Here is an 18663-nt window from a genome sequence, read left to right on the forward strand (position 1 = left end):
TTCTTCATCATCTCCTTCCATTGAAGTGTAAATGGAAGTAATAACTAAGCCATTTATCAACTGAATATGTTCAAGACCCTCTTAATTGTGAAATAACTGGAGTTAAAGCCTGAGAATTTTCTCTCAGAAAAAACAGACATCAATCCAGCTGTGGAGGTTACAAAACAGCTTCAAAACAACCTTATTTCTCATTGCAGACACAGAAATAAGTACACTGACTAGTGGAAATGCCAGACAAAATTGTGCCTGATGAATCTTTCCTGCTACTAGCAAAGAAAAATACTCTACTAAATACTTGGCTGGTCAAGCCTGGTGTACCAGTGTAGAATTATAAAGTTTGCACCCCATTTCAAAATCATGGAGTAGTTCAGTTCCTTCCAGTAATGATTAAGTGACGATGTGCTCCAGTTGCCATCACCTGGAGAGAGGACAGCTCTTTCCTGTGACATGTCAAAGTCCTGGAGGTCACTGCCCAAGCCCCATCTAAGACTCCCAACAGAGAACTCTAAGTTCCTCACTTATACTGAGAACTGAGCAGGTTAGGATGATGGGAATCCTGTTTAAGGTTGTTTTCTCAGTCTCATGTCCCCCTAGCAGAAGACAGAGTTCATGAAGTACCCAGCTCCTGCAAGGGCCACCATCCTGTTTACTTGGGCTGCACATATCCATTGGTTGAAATATTTAATCCAGCAATCCTAAACTTTGTACGACAGCTGGAATATGTGCAATTAACTCAAACCCCTCTGAAGTAAAATTTAACTTCTGTAACATGGGGCTAGTTCACTGACACTGCTGCTGGATCATGTGAGCATTTGGCTCCTTGGCAGGTAGCAGCAGTGAGCAGCAGGCACTGGCTCATTCATAGGAGATGGCTGCCTTCCTCTCCAACCTGGTGAGTACCTGCTCACATCTCCTCTGGCTTACAAAAGACAAAGGTAACATAATTCTAGAGAGTCAGGTTCTTTAAAGATTTCAATTCCTTTGTTACAGAGACCATCTTTCCTTTCTGTGTTTAAACATCACAAAGAGCAATGGGGCTTGGGTCCATGAAGATCATGTTTCATTGTCTTTTCTATGTAACAAGATGAAATGGAATAATGAAATGAAATGAAATGAAATGAAATGAAATGAAATGAAATGAAATGAAATGAAAATTTAATAACAGCTCTGGCTCTTCCACCACTATGATACTTTACTTTGTCTTCTAAGTTACTGAGAACAATACTAAATATTAAGCACTCTCATTACTTCCCAAAATAATGAATATAGCAATGGTACAGCAAAAGACTAAGAAATCATGACATACATTTTTAAATAAATTACTTTCTTCACTTCATCAAAAAATAATTAATAAAATCCATCAGGAGTTTCCATAATCTTTAAAAGGGAAGAAGTGGTATGTATCATCATACTTTATGGTTTGGTGCATATTGGTTGCTGTCCATGGCACACAGGGAAAATGATTCCCTCTTCCCCATGCCCAGATCTGACATCTTTGTCAGGCCAACCTGTCAGCTGTTGCAGGCACACAGTGACAGTTGTACTACCAGGAACAACTTTTCAAACTCCTTTTCCCTCTTGCAAGCGGAGTGATGGATTTTCTATCACCTTACACCCATTTGCTCTGGCACTGTGGCTGGTGGTTGTGCTTTGACAGCAGATTAAAGGGATTTTGAAAAATGTTCGAATTCAAAAGGAGCTGAAGTGATCAAAGATGAAGCATGGCCACAAAATCTCTGGCCTTGCACAAAACTAGAGTAGTGAGGAGCTGATGGAGATTTTATTTTTGGTTTGCAGGTGCAGTTCCGGGGCCTACTTCAAATGATCTTAGTGCTGGGAATTGGGGGCAGTTTCCCATATGGATTCCATATTTCTGTCATCAACTATCCTTCTGTGGTAAGTAGCCATCTCTCTGAGGCTGAAAACACAAAGGTGAGAGCCTCTGTTCTCCCATAAATCCCAAATTTACTGAGCACTCAGCTGGTCTGTCTAGGCCTTTTATTTGGCTGACAGTAACATCACATGTAGAGAACTTTTCCTCCTTAAAAGAACTGGACAGCATTTTCTATTTTAAATAAGCTCTTGCCATGTGGTGTTCAAGCCTCCAAAGGAGGGCACAAAATGAGCTCTCAGCATGCTCACCAAGAAGCTCCTGACTGATACAGACCTGAAGAATTTGCAGTGTGATCTCAGTTAACTTGTTTTACTAAAAAAGTCTCAAAGTAACTCTAATATGAGAGCCACAGGCTTGATCTGAAATACACCAACAAAATGTGAAGGGATCTGGTTATCCAGACCCATTATCCAGGCAAATCTTGTTTTCTTTTGCAGCACATCAGGAAGTTCATTAATGAAACCTGGATAGATCGACATGGCTCTCCCCTCCACCCTGAGACAGTCATGCTGCTGTGGTCCTTCATTGTGTCTGTGTATGGGATAGGAGGATTCCTGGGAAGCCTCTGCTGTGGCTACCTGACTACAAAATACAGGAAGTAAGTGCTCCTTGTAACAGCTCAGCAGTCAGAAAGCACAGGGAAATACCAAGGGGACAAATAAGTCTCTTCTTTTTGCTTGAAGCAGCCCTGCTGAAGAGAATTGCTTTGGTTTCCTGGCACACCCACTTTTTCCAAGCAGCCTTCTGTCCTATTGACCTGCCCTCCCCAGGGAACTGTGTTCTGTGAGGGCTGCAGCCATCAGCACAGCACCAGATCAGTGCCTCTGGGACAAGTGGCATGGGGTCACATTCTCTCCAAGGTCCCCTATCATTCTCATCAAGATCTCCCAAGCTTTACAAACCCCAAGGAGGGAGCTGTATGTGTTGTGTTGTAACACACTATCTGCAGTTACTCAAACACCTGGAAAATATCCTTATGTGACAAAGAAGAGTGAGATTTCCATTTCAATGCACTCATTGTGGGGTGGTGACATTACATTAAATATTCAGATCTACTCTAGTGAAAATATGGAGAGAGGAGAAAAAAAATTGCTTGTAGTTTCACTGTAAAGATATAATCAGCACCAAAACAAATGTCCAAGAGACATCTCTGTTCCTGACAATCCATTTTACTGAAAGCTAGCTCCAAACTCTCTTTGCCACTGGACAAAGGAAGGATTCCTCACCAGTGTGGTCTGTTCTCGGTGCCTTGTGTGTAACACCACTGATTTCATTTGCAGAGAAATTGGCAAACATATCTTCTTGGTGTGACCCACTTAAAGATCTGCTCCACAACACACTGATCCAGGGGCCCCTCATTTGGGTCTCAACAAACCATCTTAACCTGCCTGCAATTGTGTTCTTTCCTAACAGGTAAGTGCCCCCAAGAAATTTCTTGTGGGACACTGCCTCATCCCACACACTGAGAGTCTCCCAAGGCTGCAAACAGGATCCTGCACCTCTCCCATGGGTTATTTAACACTTGGTAGCCCAATTGCTGAATCACAGCCTGAACACAGAGTCTCTGTGATCCTCAGTGTGTGCAAGGGGGCTCTGGTCTAACAAGTGTCACAGCAAAACATCTGAGTGCAAAAGACTTGGAGCCTGAGACACCAGGGTGGTGAACACACCAGCCTGTGATTCTCCCAGAGGGACTTTTGAACTGAAATGTGCCTCTAGAAAACTCTGTCTGCCATCTCAGAGCACCCATTTAGCCAAGAGTGTCTTTGGTATGAGCCATTCTAGAATGGGACCCGTGGACTCAGACTATTTCTGGGGAAAAAACTGACAGCTTATGAAGACTTATAGCCATTTAAAAATCTTGGTGACAAATTGGGCCACTCCTTCCATCTTTTCCCCTACTTGTACTGTGGAAATACTGACAAACTGTTTAAATTCTAACCTAAAAAAAATTATTAATTCAAATCTAAAAGATCCTAAAGTTTTAAAGAACCATTTTGACTACCTTAAGTTGAAATTATTTCAGCCATTCCTCAAAACAGTAGGAATGGCTGTACCACACTTCCTGTCACAGCAAGAATAATCAAAAGAGTACAGGAGGTTCTCACTACACTTCACACTAAATTCTCAAGGTCTTTTTTTCTTTTTTTTTTTTTCAGGAAAAAGTGCCAAATGTTCACCAACCTGATCATGTTGGTAGCTGCACTTTTCATGGCCCTCAGTAGAACAGCCAAATCCTTTGAGATGATTCTGGTTGGGCGCTTTCTTTATGGCATTGGTGCAGGTATGTCAGCATGGCCTGCAAGGCTGCAGGCCCTGACCTGAAATGTTATAACGACCTGAAATAATTACCTGAAAGAACAGAAGATCCAGCTACTGTGCAATGTTTCTCACAGAAGTCAGTAGACAGACACACACTGTAATGTCTGCAGAGTTTTTCCCCAAGAGGTTAAATTCCATTGTCATCATTACCAGATCTTTCTTCGTCACAAATTCTGGGATCAAACTCCCCCTGTGCATTTCCAGATACAAAGTAAATTTTCTTTCTGAAGCATCTTTCTCTCTTCCTTGCTCTCACACTGAAGTGCACCTCTATAATTAACTCCTGAGACTTAAAGTTATAAGAAAAATACCACTACACCCAGGGAAACCTGGTTAACCCCATAAGGGCATTCTCCTCAAGCCAGTGTTGGCCACTAGAGCTGACTGCAATGAAAAATCCAAAACTGTCCAGCTGTCCTGGGCTTGTCTCTACAGCCTTCCTTGAAGAATGGTTTTTAAAGCAAATAAAACCAGGCACTCAATAAAAGTGAAAATATCATCTCTTTTGCAAGAAATTATAATCTAAACAGCAGAGTGAATGCAAACAATGTAAAATAGGATGGTCAAAAAGGTAATATTTTCTAAATATTTAAACTGTTATTTATCCTCTTGTATGTTCAAGGTTTTTCTCTCAATATACATCCTCAGTATGTAGGAGAGATTTCACCCAAGAAGCTACGTGGGTTTACCAACTCCACTGTTGCTGTTTTTCTGACCCTGGGAAAACTCACAGGACAGGTTGTTGGACTACGGTAAATTCTCCTATTTTTCCATCAGGTTACACTCAAAGTAGAAATGTTTCTCTGACTTTATCCTCTTACCTAGTCAGTGACTGAGAAACACTCTCCTCCTCCTCAAAACATGCCTTAGCTTATGTCAGAAGAAAAATATTTATTGTATTTGAGGGAAATATAGTTTCAAATATAGAAGGCAGAAATTATTTACTCATAATCTGATTTCTTCTTATTTCCACACTCTTTCTACTAGGAGACTTCCCCTTCAATATTCATTGTTCTTACATAAAAGTCTTAGCAAATGTTTGGCTCTTGTGGCCAAGCAGTGGTCAAATGAGTCTCATCAGCTCTCTAGACATTAGAGTGGGTTCTAATGATATTCAGAAAGACTTTCAAAATATCAGATAATTCCTTTAAAATCAATTGTCAGAAACAAAACCAGCCAAATATGTGAAATCTGCCAAATTAAAATTCAGGGGGTTAACTCCAGTGAACTCTTGTATGGAATCTTTATCACTCAGAAAAACTTCCTGAACATTCATTCCATTATTTCAGCATAATTTTGTTTCACATACACTTTCCAGGGAGATTTTAGGAAGCGAAGCTTTGTGGCCATGGTTGTTAGCATCTAGTGGACTTTCAGCATTGGTTCAACTGGTTACCCTCCCATTTTTCCCTGATTCACCATCCTACCTCCTGATACAGAAGGGTAATGAGGAAGCCTGCAGGAAAGGTAGAGTGTCTGCTTTCCTCACTTACTTCCCTTCATCTGCTGTGTCCCAGGGAGAGCCTCTGCAGCAGAGGAGGCAGGGCAGAGCTGTGCTGCACAGGGCAGTGCCACAGAGCACAGGCAGAGCTGTGCTGCACAGGGCAGTGCATGGAGCACAGGCAGAGCTGTGCTGCACAGGGCAGTGCATGGAGCACAGAGAGCACAGGCAGAGCTGTGCTGCACAGGGCAGTGCATGGAGCACAGAGAGCACAGGCAGAGCTGTGCTGCACAGGGCAGTGCCAGGGAGCACAGAGAGCACAGGCAGAGCTGTGCTGCACAGGGCAGTGCATGGAGCACAGAGAGCACAGGCAGAGCTGTGCTGCACAGGGCAGTGTCACAGAGCACAGGCAGAGCTGTGCTGCACAGGGCAGTGCATGGAGCACAGAGAGCACAGGCAGAGCTGTGCTGCACAGGGCAGTGAATGGAGCACAGGCAGAGCTGTGCTGCACAGGGCAGTGCCAGGGAGCACAGGCAGAGCTGTGCTGCACAGGGCAGTGCCAGGGAGCACAGGCAGAGCTGTGCTGCACAGGGCAGTGCCAGGGAGCACAGGCAGAGCTGTGCTGCACAGGGCAGTGCCACAGAGCACAGGCAGAGCTGTGCTGCACAGGGCAGTGCATGGAGCACAGGCAGAGCTGTGCTGCACAGGGCAGTGCCACAGAGCACAGGCAGAGCTGTGCTGCACAGGGCAGTGCCACAGAGCACAGGCAGAGCTGTGCTGCACAGGGCAGTGCCAGGGAGCACAGAGAGCACAGGCAGAGCTGTGCTGCACAGGGCAGTGCATGGAGCACAGGCAGAGCTGTGCTGCACAGGGCAGTGCCACAGAGCACAGGCAGAGCTGTGCTGCACAGGGCAGTGCACGGAGCACAGGCAGAGCTGTGCTGCACAGGGCGGTGCATGGAGCACAGGCAGAGCTGTGCTGCACAGGGCAGTGCCAGGGAGCACAGGCAGAGCTGTGCTGCACAGGGCAGTGCCACAGAGCACAGGCAGAGCTGTGCTGCACAGGGCGGTGCATGGAGCACAGGCAGAGCTGTGCTGCACAGGGCAGTGCCAGGGAGCACAGAGAGCACAGGCAGAGCTGTGCTGCACAGGGCGGTGCATGGAGCACAGGCAGAGCTGTGCTGCACAGGGCAGTGCCACAGAGCACAGGCAGAGCTGTGCTGCACAGGGCAGTGCCACGGAGCACAGGCAGAGCTGTGCTGCACAGGGCAGTGCCACGGAGCACAGGCAGAGCTGTGCTGCACAGGGCAGTGCATGGAGCACAGGCAGAGCTGTGCTGCACAGGGCAGTGCATGGAGCACAGGCAGAGCTGTGCTGCACAGGGCAGTGCCACGGAGCACAGGCAGCAGCACAGACAGCAGCTGAGGTACCCCTGGCAATGCCTGTGTTAACCTCACTCAGCCCATGAAGACAAGAAACACAGATGTATATCAGCACATCTAACATTTCCCACCTTGGTGGGCACTGCTTTATTTCTTTAAAGGAAATGGTTCAGGCAGCTGTCTTTTTTCTGTATTATTAAATAAAAAGTACTCAAATGTTTACTTTGTTTACAGTTAAGTAAACTCCACATTAGAAAGCTGTGCTATACTGACAACCAGACAGCTAAAATCCTTCAAATTGCTCACTGCCCCTGCAGCAAACAGATGGCAGAAGCAGCACCAGCACCTACTCCAATGGACAGGCAGCTACAGGGTTTAATGCATTGGAAACCCAGGGCACTGGGAATATTTCTCTGTCTGCTCTGGGGTGCCCTGACCCCTAGGGGAGCACTGACTTTGACCCTCATTCATGGAGAAAGTTTCCTAGACTTCAAGATAGACTGGAATCCACAAAAGTGTGAAACAGATTATAGAGAGCAGTGCAGGTGGATCACTGGGTGAGAAATTGAGGTTTTGGGATTTTTAGTATGTAGTGGATGGAAGCAAGATGGAGGGCACAGGGTGTCATCCTGGGTTTCTTCTTCATGCTTCTTCTTCCTTCTTCTCCATGGGTTTGGGTGGCATTTTGTAATTGGGCAGAAAAGTCCCCATTGTGGGCTCTTTGGGATCAGTTATTGGGTTAAAAGGGAAAATAATCCAGGTGTCAGCTCTTAATTGGATAGTTTAGTCTTAAAAGACCTTGTAACAAGAGATTGTTGGTCATTTTGTGCCTTCTAATGAAAAGTTGTCCAACTCACAGTAGTGAGACTGTTTTACTGATAAGAAATAATAAACACCTGAGTCTGAACATGAACTACTGTCTCAAGTGCCTTCAGTCCAGACCCAGAAATACCAACACCCCCACAAATGCAACCAGTCCTGAAGGAGCTATCCTGGTAGGATAATCCACTTCCCTCTTTCTGCCCTGCAGCCATCAGGAAGCTCTGGGGAGAAGGAGACCACCAAGCAGAAATTGATGACATTATGAAGGAGAAGGGCGCCATGGCGAGCACCAAAACCTTGCGTGTCCTCGAAGTCATCAAAGAGAGATCCCTCCGCTGGCAGCTCTACATCCTGGTGATTGTCATGACCACGCTGCAGCTCTGTGGGATAAATGCAGTTGAGTGCTCTCTTCACACCCAGGACAAGAGAGGCAGCATTACAAACCTCTCCAAGTCAATGTTATTAAACCAGCTCAGAATTGTATCTCAAATACAGCACCTTTTTTCACAGGTTAATTTCCTCTTTGCATTTTTCAGATCTACTTCTATTCTTTTGAAGTATTCCACACAGCCAAGTTTGAAGAATACCTTATCCCATATGTGTCCCTGGGAGTTGGGTTGTGTGAGTGCTTATCCTCCATACTGTGTGTAAGTCTTCTCAGATTTGAGTTTGAAGGAAAAATTTAATATGGTCAACAACTGTGCCTTTCCTTTCTTATAACTGGGCTCAGAGAAATTTTGCATAACCTAAGCCACATCTTCCTGCTTCTGCAAAACCACAGGCAGGATACAAAGAAGTCTTTTCCCCAAATTATTTGCATAAGTGTGTGTCTTTAGACTCACTTTTTTCTGCAAAATAATAATCTTCTGATGTTCTGGATTAGATGTGTGTATGTATGTGTGGAAAATTAGACATATGCCAGCATGCAAAAGAGGCAACTGTCTAATAACAGCTTAGGATTGACTAATAAACACAGCTTAATTAATAATGAATTCGTTTTGAGAAAAATAATCAAATTCATTAGGAACGAAGAGACTGTCAAATGACACTGATTTATGGCTATTATTTACACAAGTCTTCTGCACAGAACACATGGAGAGAGGAGGAATGATTTCCTTTGAGGCCTGGGGTGTGTGAGCTGTGGTTTGTGTTTTGCAGAGCACCCTCATAGACCGCTTTGGGCGGAAGGTGCTGCTCTGGGGTGGATACCTGCTGATGTGCTCTGTGCTGGCACTGCTCACCACGACCCTGTCACTGCAGGTAAAGAGCAGCAGCCTCCTGGCCACTTCCCCAGCCCCCCTTTCTGCTCCTAACTTGCAGGAGATGTATAAAATCTTCAGCCAGTGGCAGCAAGTACAGAGCTCTGCTGTTCTGCCCTGTGTGTAATGGTTTGGTATCACTGCTTTCTCACTTTTAGCATCGCTTTTTCTGGATGCATTACTTCAGTGTTATCTTGATCTTCCTGTTCGTTGTCTTCTTTGGAATTGGACCGTGTGAGTACATCAGTGGTTATTCTGGGAGGAAATTTGGTGTTGAATTGGTTGGCAACACAACTGTCAGAGGAAGAACTGGCTAGTGCCCTGCTAAAAAGTTCTGGAAATTAAGGAGGGAAGGGCAGACACATACAAGTGGGAGACAGGAAGAGGACACAGACACCTCAAATTTTATTGCTGACCACATGATCTAAATAATTTAAAACAGTGTCATCTTCTCCAGAGGGTGTGAGATAGAAATTTCAAAACAATTTCTAAATTAATCAACTAAAAACAGGATTCTAGGCATTGCCAGGTATGATAAAGTGATCATCTTCAATAACTTAACAAGTCAAGCTTTTGCCTACCAACATGCTCCAGGTGGAAGTGGCCACAGGAGCCAAAAGGGAAGCTGGTTCTATAAACCCTGCACCGTAACAATTACCAGTGCAATATGGAACTGCACAGATCCACTGATACCAGAAAAACAGGAGGAACCTAAATTAACTGCTGGATTCCATTTCTGGAATCAAGGCCTTTCTCTCTTATAGCAGAGGCCACCTAATAACAGGTGACTTATTCTGTCTGTCTGTCCCCTCTGCCACTGCCATTGGGAGGAGCTTCAGCAGAAGCAAGGAAACAAATAAACCTGGTGTGTGTTTGGCTTTGCTTTTCCAGCTGGAGCCACCATATCTGTGATGGTTGAAATCTTCAGCCAGTCATACAGACCATCAGCCTTCCTGATCGTGGGCTGCATCAACTGGATGGGACTCTTTGTACTTGGGATGATTTTTCCAGTAATTGTTGTAAGTGACTCAGAGGATCCCTCTTCCCAGGCTAATCTATTTCTGAATGCCAACAAGGGGTGAAATAATAGCAATAAACTGCAATGACATGCAAAGCTTAGCACTCTGTCCAAACACCAAACCTGCTCAGAAACCCCCAGGCTTGTCAAGGAGCAGCAATTGGACTCAGGTCCAACAAGGCCAGTGGGAACTCCTGGGCTGGTTCCTGTCCTGGACTGGGTATTGAGCTCACCTCTGAATTTGAACTTCCAAGACACAGGCTTGCACTAAAGGGCAGGGAAATAGAAATGAGTTTCTTATTTTCCTCACATTATCTTGCATTTCTGCCTGCAGGAGAACCTTGGACCTCTCTGTTTCCTTATCTTTTTGGCAATCCTTGTTTTATCAGCAATTTTCATCTACCTGTATCTCCCTGAGACCAAGGGAAAATCAATCATGGAAATAAAAGCAGAATTCAACAAGCTGAACTTTGGGAAAAAAGAAACCTCTGTCACTGAAAATAACTTTCCTAAGGAACAGTTGTATTGCACCAAGCTCTGAATGTTCAGAGAAGAAATTTGCATCTCTTAGAAAAGACAGGAAATAATGTTGCAATAGAACTAAAAAGGAAACATTAAAAACAGACTGCAAGCTCTTCTGTCTCATTTGTTTTTTCTTTTTTAAGATAGATATGAAACTCATTATTCTAGAGTAACACTAAGTAGGAACCTGCTGGCAAACAGCTCAGAGAAGAGTGTCAGAAATACAAAAGAATAAGTGAAATATTTTAAGATGAACCAAGGTAAAGAATGAGAAACACAGAACTCAAAAGTGTGGCTGACAGGCAGCAGAGGGAAAGCTAAATACATGGTCTAGGGTATTGATGCAGACTAAAAATTAACACCTCAAACTCAGAAAACAGGTTTCAGCATGACAACAGAGAAAAGCATTGAGAGTGAAATTTGCTGCACAATGGTTCTGGAGATGTAATGGAAATCTCAGTGGAAAACATCCTAGGCAGGGAGAAGGACCTGCTAAACTGAGATATCCTTGCATGCAAAAGAAGTAAAATGGCTGCTATAAAATAAAGCAGGCTCTGGAGAGCATCTCTGGTGTCTAAGGAACTGATTTTCAACCTGCTGCATCAACTTCTGGGAATTACATCAGACGTTTTCACAGAAGAAAGAGTTTGTTTTGGAAATGTTTTTCTTGCTATGTAAGCAAGCTGGGAATAACGACTGATTATTGTACCCAGCAATAAAAATAGGTTGTGAAGTTCACTGGAAATAGTCTAAGTTTTTCCAAGTGACCAATAACAAGTATAGGATGGCTTGTAACTAAACAGTTTGGATCATGCCACCTGCTTTCCTCTAACCACTGAAGAAAAAATGAATCAATATTACAAACTACAGCTCCTCTCCTTACAGATGGAGGGGTCACTTGTGTTTGTTTCCAACACTTTGGCTTAGGAAACATACCCTGAAAAGGCTTTTTGTAAACCAGATTTTATTTCTGGGGGTTTTTTTAGGGTTTTCCTTATTTTCAGAATGCATACAGGAAACACAATCCACAAACGTGGGCTGTAAATGAACACTGGCATTTCATCTCCTGACTTTTTATGTGCTGACTTTTTACAGCAAGGGTGCTACAGTGAAGGAACTGACTTAAAACCAACATACCCCACACAATCATAGAATGGATTGGGTTGGAAGGAACCTTAAAGATCATCCAGTTCCACCCCCCTGCCATGGGCAGGGATGTCACCATTTAGGTCATGTTGTTCAGGGCCCAGTCAACCTGACCTTGAACACAATCAGCTTCAGCACGTTCATACAGAAGCTTTCACAATTAAAAAGTGTTTACTTCAATTACACCATTCAATACAACATTTAGTGCAAGCTAGAGAAAGCCTGGAGAAAATGGAGTGAGTAGAAAAGCTCTTAACTCAGAATCTACTGGGCACAAAGACACCCATCACTTTTAACATGCAGAGATCATCAAACCATTTCTTTTATCCCCATCAGCATTTTCACCCTGCCCTCCCCACACATCTCACTGTGAACACCCCCTACCAAACGCCATGTGATCCCTCTAAATCACTGCTCTCCTGTGAGGCTGCTCCAGGCAGCAGTGAGAACTGATCCCAGCCTTGCCAGCACTCCTCCAGTCTGGATAAAAGCTCCTCCTGTCAGAAAGCCCGTGGATTTCCTATCTCCCAGGAGTTATGACTGTTATGGAACCATTTGCACAACAAAGGAGCAAGTTGAAAACAAGCCTTCTCTGAGCATGTAGAATGCATCACCACAGTGGAACATCAAGAGACTGATTTTTAAGGCATCTTTGTGGTGACTTAGTCATGGTTCAGGAAAGGTCTGCCCAACATGTGTCACTGGGGGGTTTTGTTATGGTCTATCCCACAGAGAGCGTTTCAGACCTCACAATTTAATTATTCATCCAATTTTTAAGAAACAATTACAAGGCTTGCATGAAGAGGTGCATTCCAACCTGCACTCAGTCTCTGAAACACTTGATTTTCCATTGGTTTAATGACTGGGTGTGACAATGGTCACAAGGGTCCAAGGATGAGGGAAGAGATGAGGATCTGACTCCATGTTTCAGAAGGCTGATTTATTATTTTATGATATATATTATATTAAAACTAAAAGAATAGAAGAATATACTAAAAGAATAGAAGAAAGGATTTCATCAGAAGGCTGGCTAAGAATAGAAAAAGAAGGAATGCTAACAAAAGCTTGTGGCTCAGACTCTGTCCGAGCCAGCTGACTGTGATTGGCCATTAATTAAAAACAACCACATGAGACCAATCCCAGATGCACCTGTTGCATTCCACAGCAGCAGATAACCATTGGTTACAGTTTGTTCCTGAGGCCTCTCAACTTCTCAAGAGAAAAAATCCTAAGGAAAGGATTTTTCATAAAAGATGTCTGTGACAACTGGGCTGGCTCCAAACACGAGGGCTCATTTTGGATGCTTTGGTTTCCAGAGTGCAAAGCTGGGCTCCCTCCCAGGCTGTGTTAGCAGGCTGCAGATGGCACATCCAGCCTCCCCCTCCTGGGACACTGCCACCCCTCTCAATGCACCTGCTGAAGGTTTCACTGACTATTCAGAGGCTCCTGAGGTGCTTAGTGGCACAGTGGGCTGGGCCAGCTTGTGGTGAGTTAGAAATAAAGCTGAGAACAAGGTGAGCTGAAAAAAAACCTGCTTGTGATGCAAAGATGCCTAAATTCACTGTTAACACAAATATAAGCAAGGATAAAATTCCAGAATCTTTTGCAGGGGAGCTCACCCAACAATTATCAAAAGCATTGGGCAAACCAGCACAGGTAAGTCCATTTGCTGAAATGTTTTCCTTCTTTAATCAGCTGTGCCTATGCAATGAGCTGTTTCTGAGTGATAGCCTTGATAAACTAACATAGCTAATGACTCACCAGTATTTGCAGTCTTCTCTCTGGGAGAATATCCAATACTTGTTCACTGTAACTTAGCTTTGTTGAGTCTCAAAACCCTGGAGTATTCAAACTAGATTTGTGTAGGATGATACTGCATGTATTTATCTGTAGATGAAGACACTGGATGTCTGTGGGGACATGTCCACAGGTACCTGTGAATACCTCTCAAGAACCTGGCTGACTGAAAAGCAAAGCTCAGCCTCCACTTCCTTGCTGAGACCTGTTGAATAAGTGCCTGTTATTTACCAAACTGCCTGTAGCCTAGTGGTTACAGTTGAAGCACAAAAATTATTTATTCAGCTTGCTTGGACAGCTGGCAGAAATATCTGTGTGGCATCCTGCTATTTGTAATCAAAATAGCAGAGTAAAAGCTGCTTGCTGGTTTCACTCCCAAACTGGAGGGGTTTTACTTGCCAAAACATGGCAGGTAAAATATGGCAATATGCTACTGAGGTGAAGTCCTAAACACTGGGATTGAGGGTATTCTACAGATTTATAAGGCTGTTACTTTCTTAATACTGACTGGTCACTAGTCACTGTATCAGCTGCTTACTGAAAGTTGTAGAATATGAAAAACCAAAAGTAAACCTCTCTACAGAGCTGTAAACTTCCTAACATGAGCTGTACCTCTGCAGTAGCTTTAATGAATTGGCTGTAGATCTGTAGCTGCTTGTTTAAGCACCCTTTGTGCATATTCACTGCCCCTTTTCAGAAAATGTTTACTTTGCTTTGGGAGTGATGCTTGGAAACTGTAGAAAGAATGAAATTTTGGTGCCTACAGAAAGGGCTCTGAGGGCTCCCCAGAAGAGTTTTCTCTGTGCACTGGGACACCTGAACACATTAAATTCTTATATAAAACTGATATGTTTTATCCCTCTTTAAAAAAGCCAATTTTTATCAGTCTAGCAAACAAGGACTTGCTATTGGGGAGGCAAGGGGTGTGTCTTGCATAACAGCTTCTGAATATAAAGCTAGAGGCCAGGGCTGGGATGCAGCTGGAGCAGGTTTGTGCAGCTGTGTGGAAGGGATATGTAATGGGACTCAGAAATATACAGGCAATAAATAACAAAGAGATTTTTCTGAAGAGGACATCCAAGCTCTTCGTGACAAAGGAGGCAATAGGAAAGGGAGAGTCTCTTAGTTATAATACAGAAAGAAGGAAAGGATTAGGGTGGGCTGGAATGCAGAGCTTTCCTCTCACAGGAAACTGTGCCATTTGGGGAAAAATACGGATTTTTAATCAAATAGGGTTTTTTCCTATTGGAAGAACTGTTCCAAATATTTCCAAACTGCTCTAAGAAGAGAATAATGCTGATTAATGCCTCAACTTGATTTTTCTTTTAATAGTGATAACCTGCTTCCTGGGTAGAAGTTAAAGGCATGGATGTACCTACACTTGGCATAAAGGCAAGAGCACGTGGTGTCCAGACAGAGGAGAGCAGGGCCAAGCCAGTGGTACCTCAGCAGGATCTCCTTGGCTTATCCTGTACTGCTGTGGTCTGATGCACCTCCCACCCAAACAAACTGTAAATGATGGCCAAGACTAATTACCCAGACAACTCCTGGTACTCAGGCTAGCTTGTTTTACCACGAGGGTGAATTGCTGCTGAGGTCCAACGAGGCGCTGCTAATGAACGTGGGGAAGAGCAGCACAGAGGAGAGCCAGAGGAGCTGATCCCCAGATCCCCAGTGGGTGGATCTGACACTGTGTGTTAGCAGCAGGGAAAATCGAGGGCTGGTCATTAATATTAACATAGATACTTTCTTCTGTTTTTCCTGATATCAAGAACAAAAAGCAGGATTAGGCTGTGTTTTGTTTAATGAGGTGCATGTTGATTTAGGCCTCTGCTGTGTCAGTTCACATTTCCCTCAGCAGGGAAGAGGGCAGCAGGAGCCAGTGAGGTGCAAAATCTCTCTGGAACGCAATGTGGCAGCAGGAGCATTGCACTCCCCCTTGTCCCTGACCTTCCCACACGGGCAGGGAGAGCCTGCTGGCTCCGAGGAGGTGCTGCAGGTCCTGCAGGTCACAGCTCCTGGAGCACCTGGCCTGGGAAGCCTGAAAACTATGGAGTCTTTGCACTGGCCTTTGACCCAGGAGTGAGGATCTTGGAGTAGAATGCAAATCTAGACAGTAAGATGTCAACAAATGAAAGCCTTGCATATCAAAAATATGCACTTGTTTTCACTGTCTTTTAGGTACATAAATGCCCTCCTGGATTTTCAAAACTTTTATTAATACAGCAAAGAAAATAACATTCATTTTCTTCTTCCAACAGTATCTAGCAATACAGATCTGTCCTGATCAGGTGATGTCCTTTGGTGGCGCCACAGACCCTTGTGCTATGTGCTTTCTCTACAGCATTGGAAAGATAGGGGAGCAGGAGAACAGGGTCTATTCCAAATTGCTTTGTGACCTGATGAGCAAACAGCTGAAAATACCATCTGACAGGTGAGCTCAAACAGCAACTTGTCTGACATGACTTCCCACAGACTGTTAAAACTGTTCATCCCAGGCTGGTCCTTTGGTGTTCTCTTTAATGTACTGATTGAAGACATCAAAAGCCAAGTCAACTGAGCAACTCCCCAGCTAAAAACAGAAAAGACATTGCATGAGCTGCAATGCTGATGTCCAGAAGCTGCAGAATGCCTTGGTTAAAATTCCTAGGTTCAGGCACTGGATGTACCCACAGATATCACGTGCAAAAGACCAGGTATAGACACAAGAACTTGATCACTGGGAACTCTGGAATGCAAGGAGATGGGGCATGGACAGGGGCAGGAGGAAGGGAGTGAAGGGAAGGATAAAGCCCCAGGGGAGATCTGCAGCGTGTCCTGAGCAGCCTGCAGCAGCACTCTGCTCCCAGCTGTTAACAGTGCCTGTCTTCCCTTCCAGAATCTACATCAGCTTCTTTGACATCAGTCCTGGCAATGTGGGCTGGAATAGCACCACCTTTGCTTGATGTGCCCTGGGGTGATCACAGTTCATTCCTGAACCCTCACCGTGGTTGAGAACTGCAGTTCCACTCACCTTCTGGCATCTGCCAAAAGGCATTGATTGGTATCTTAGTTGCTGCTACCCACTGCTGTTTATCTTCTCTGCTACTTAAATAAAAATGCAGCAGAAACCTTATGTCTGAGACCTTCTTGTTACACTGGGAAGAACCTGTAGTTGAGATGGAGGGTGCCTTCTCAAAATACCCTCAAGAGAAGCTTTTCTTTCAAAAAAAGGTTTAGTCATAAATGAAGATGAACGCTCCTTTTGCCTTTGCCCTGTCCACCCTCAAGAGTCAAATTTCAAGAAGAGATAAATATATCCTGATGTGGTTTCAAGATATATTTAAGTTAATAGATGTGGAAATGTTGCACGTGGACCTCCTTCAAAAGGAGCAAAGACACGATTACCTCTTATTTAAAAGGGATGGATTGCAGTGCAGGTCCTCTTTAGGCCTAACACTACAGGGATATCTAGCTGAGTAGCAGAAAAATTTGTGCTGGGAGTCTCCCAGGCCTCAGCACAGGAGGGAGTGAGTGGAAAAAACCACTGCTCACTGCTGTGCCCTCCCCCTTTCATCCACTGAACAATTTGTAGTGACAGCGAAGATTAGAGCACAGCTCAGAAAGAGGCAGAGGCACAGCAAGCCACAGTAATTCCTAGGGACTGAAGTGGTGAATTAATTATGAAAGGAAGATTTGCATATAAATATTTATTATTTAAGCCCTTGGTCAGATAAGATCATTTGCTTCCAAAGTAAAATAAAAGATTGAGTAGAGAGGTTTCCTGAAATTCTATAGTGAAGTGTATTGTGAGTTTTTCTGGAAGAGCAAACCTTATCACACCCCTGTTCTGAACTCTATTGTTAACATCCCATTGTGTCCCTACCACAGCTTTGCTTTGCAGCCACAGACTTCAAATACAGACCTGCACCTCAAACAAAAAAAATGCTTTGTTGGGATAACAAATGGAAGCTGCTTTGGTCAGTCAGGGAGGGAAAAGAGAATGAAATTGCAGATGTCTCTCATTTGAGTGGCTGCATTGCCAGGGCTGCCACTCTGGGCCTGGCAGGCCACAGGGCAAGCACACCAGTGGTGATGCTGCTCTCAGGCTTTTCTCCCTGCACAGGTAAAATCCCACCCCACCTCCATGCAACAAACCTAGGAGGCAGGAAGGTGAGAGAAATGAATGAGACCATGCAATGGTAGGGAGCTGAGGATATCAAAGGGAGGAAACTTAATCAGCTCTTAGTGGCTGTTCCTAAGCGCTGTTAATCACTAGAAAAGGAAGCGCTGCAGTTCTCAGCATTATAACCTGTGTCATTTTAATGCATTCCCGTATGGCACCATCCCGTACTCCTCATTCGGGGCTATGAGTGTTCATGTATGTAACACGTGTGGCCAAGCTTTCCAGCAGCAGCAGCAGTGCACGACTGCTGTGTGTGCAATGTCTGGGCAGAGAGGGCTCCGGGCCTGATCCTCTTTAGCCTTCCTGTGAGTCATTTCGTGAGCAGAGCAGCGCTGCCGCCGTCGGGGCAGGCAAGAGCCAGGGTGGGGAGCCGTGCCCTGGCAGCAGCCTACGTGCATCGCATCACACAGCGCCGAACACGGCTCGGCTCTGCCGCCTCTCACCTCCAATAGGCACGCACCAGCTCATTCCTGAGCAAAACAACTCGCTTCTGCCTCTTTCCAGTAGAAAAAGATGATGTGAAAATGGGGAGGCTCAGGAGCAATAGGTAATTTTTAATTTGACTGAAATACATTAGAGAATCATTTATATGGCAGCAAGGCAGACGTTTCTGCTTACACCGAGATAAAGCGGTACACAGAGTTAAAGCAAAACTGCTACAAATGTTACTTTACTTTGCAAAAGAAAAAAAATTCTCGGAGTCAGGACAAGTATCCCTTTTTGCAACTGCCAGGCTGGGGCCTATATCCCTCTCTGGCCTGATCCCGCAGAAACCAGTGCGAGTGCAACAGCGGTAGCATCACATGCGCTGATACCAGGTTATGTATGAGCTGCCCAGAGCGCCCGGACCCCGTTCCAGGAAGGAGCCCGTAACAAAACCCCAAAAAATGTTCAGT

General features: G+C 44.6%; 2 protein-coding genes across 2 annotated transcripts; both read left to right on the forward strand.

Moving 5' to 3' along the window:
* Positions 1-838: 838 nt before the first annotated feature.
* On the forward strand, positions 839-10678 carry LOC136564268 (solute carrier family 2, facilitated glucose transporter member 11-like). Its single transcript, XM_066562136.1, has 12 exons — positions 839-892; positions 1798-1896; positions 2332-2492; positions 4054-4178; positions 4839-4968; positions 5535-5683; positions 8069-8256; positions 8397-8507; positions 9019-9120; positions 9278-9353; positions 10011-10138; positions 10472-10678. Exons 1-12 carry the CDS (start codon positions 869-871, stop codon positions 10676-10678), a joined length of 1500 nt encoding a protein of 499 aa, XP_066418233.1. The 5' UTR covers positions 839-868.
* A 2675-nt stretch (positions 10679-13353) lies between these two features.
* On the forward strand, positions 13354-16547 carry LOC136564400 (macrophage migration inhibitory factor-like). The gene is made up of 3 exons (XM_066562343.1): positions 13354-13461; positions 15864-16036; positions 16481-16547. Exons 1-3 carry the CDS (start codon positions 13354-13356, stop codon positions 16545-16547), a joined length of 348 nt encoding a protein of 115 aa, XP_066418440.1.
* Positions 16548-18663: the final 2116 nt, after the last annotated feature.

The sequence above is a fragment of the Molothrus aeneus genome, chromosome 18 (assembly GCF_037042795.1).
Source record: "Molothrus aeneus isolate 106 chromosome 18, BPBGC_Maene_1.0, whole genome shotgun sequence".
NCBI classification, from domain to species: Eukaryota; Metazoa; Chordata; class Aves; order Passeriformes; family Icteridae; genus Molothrus; species Molothrus aeneus.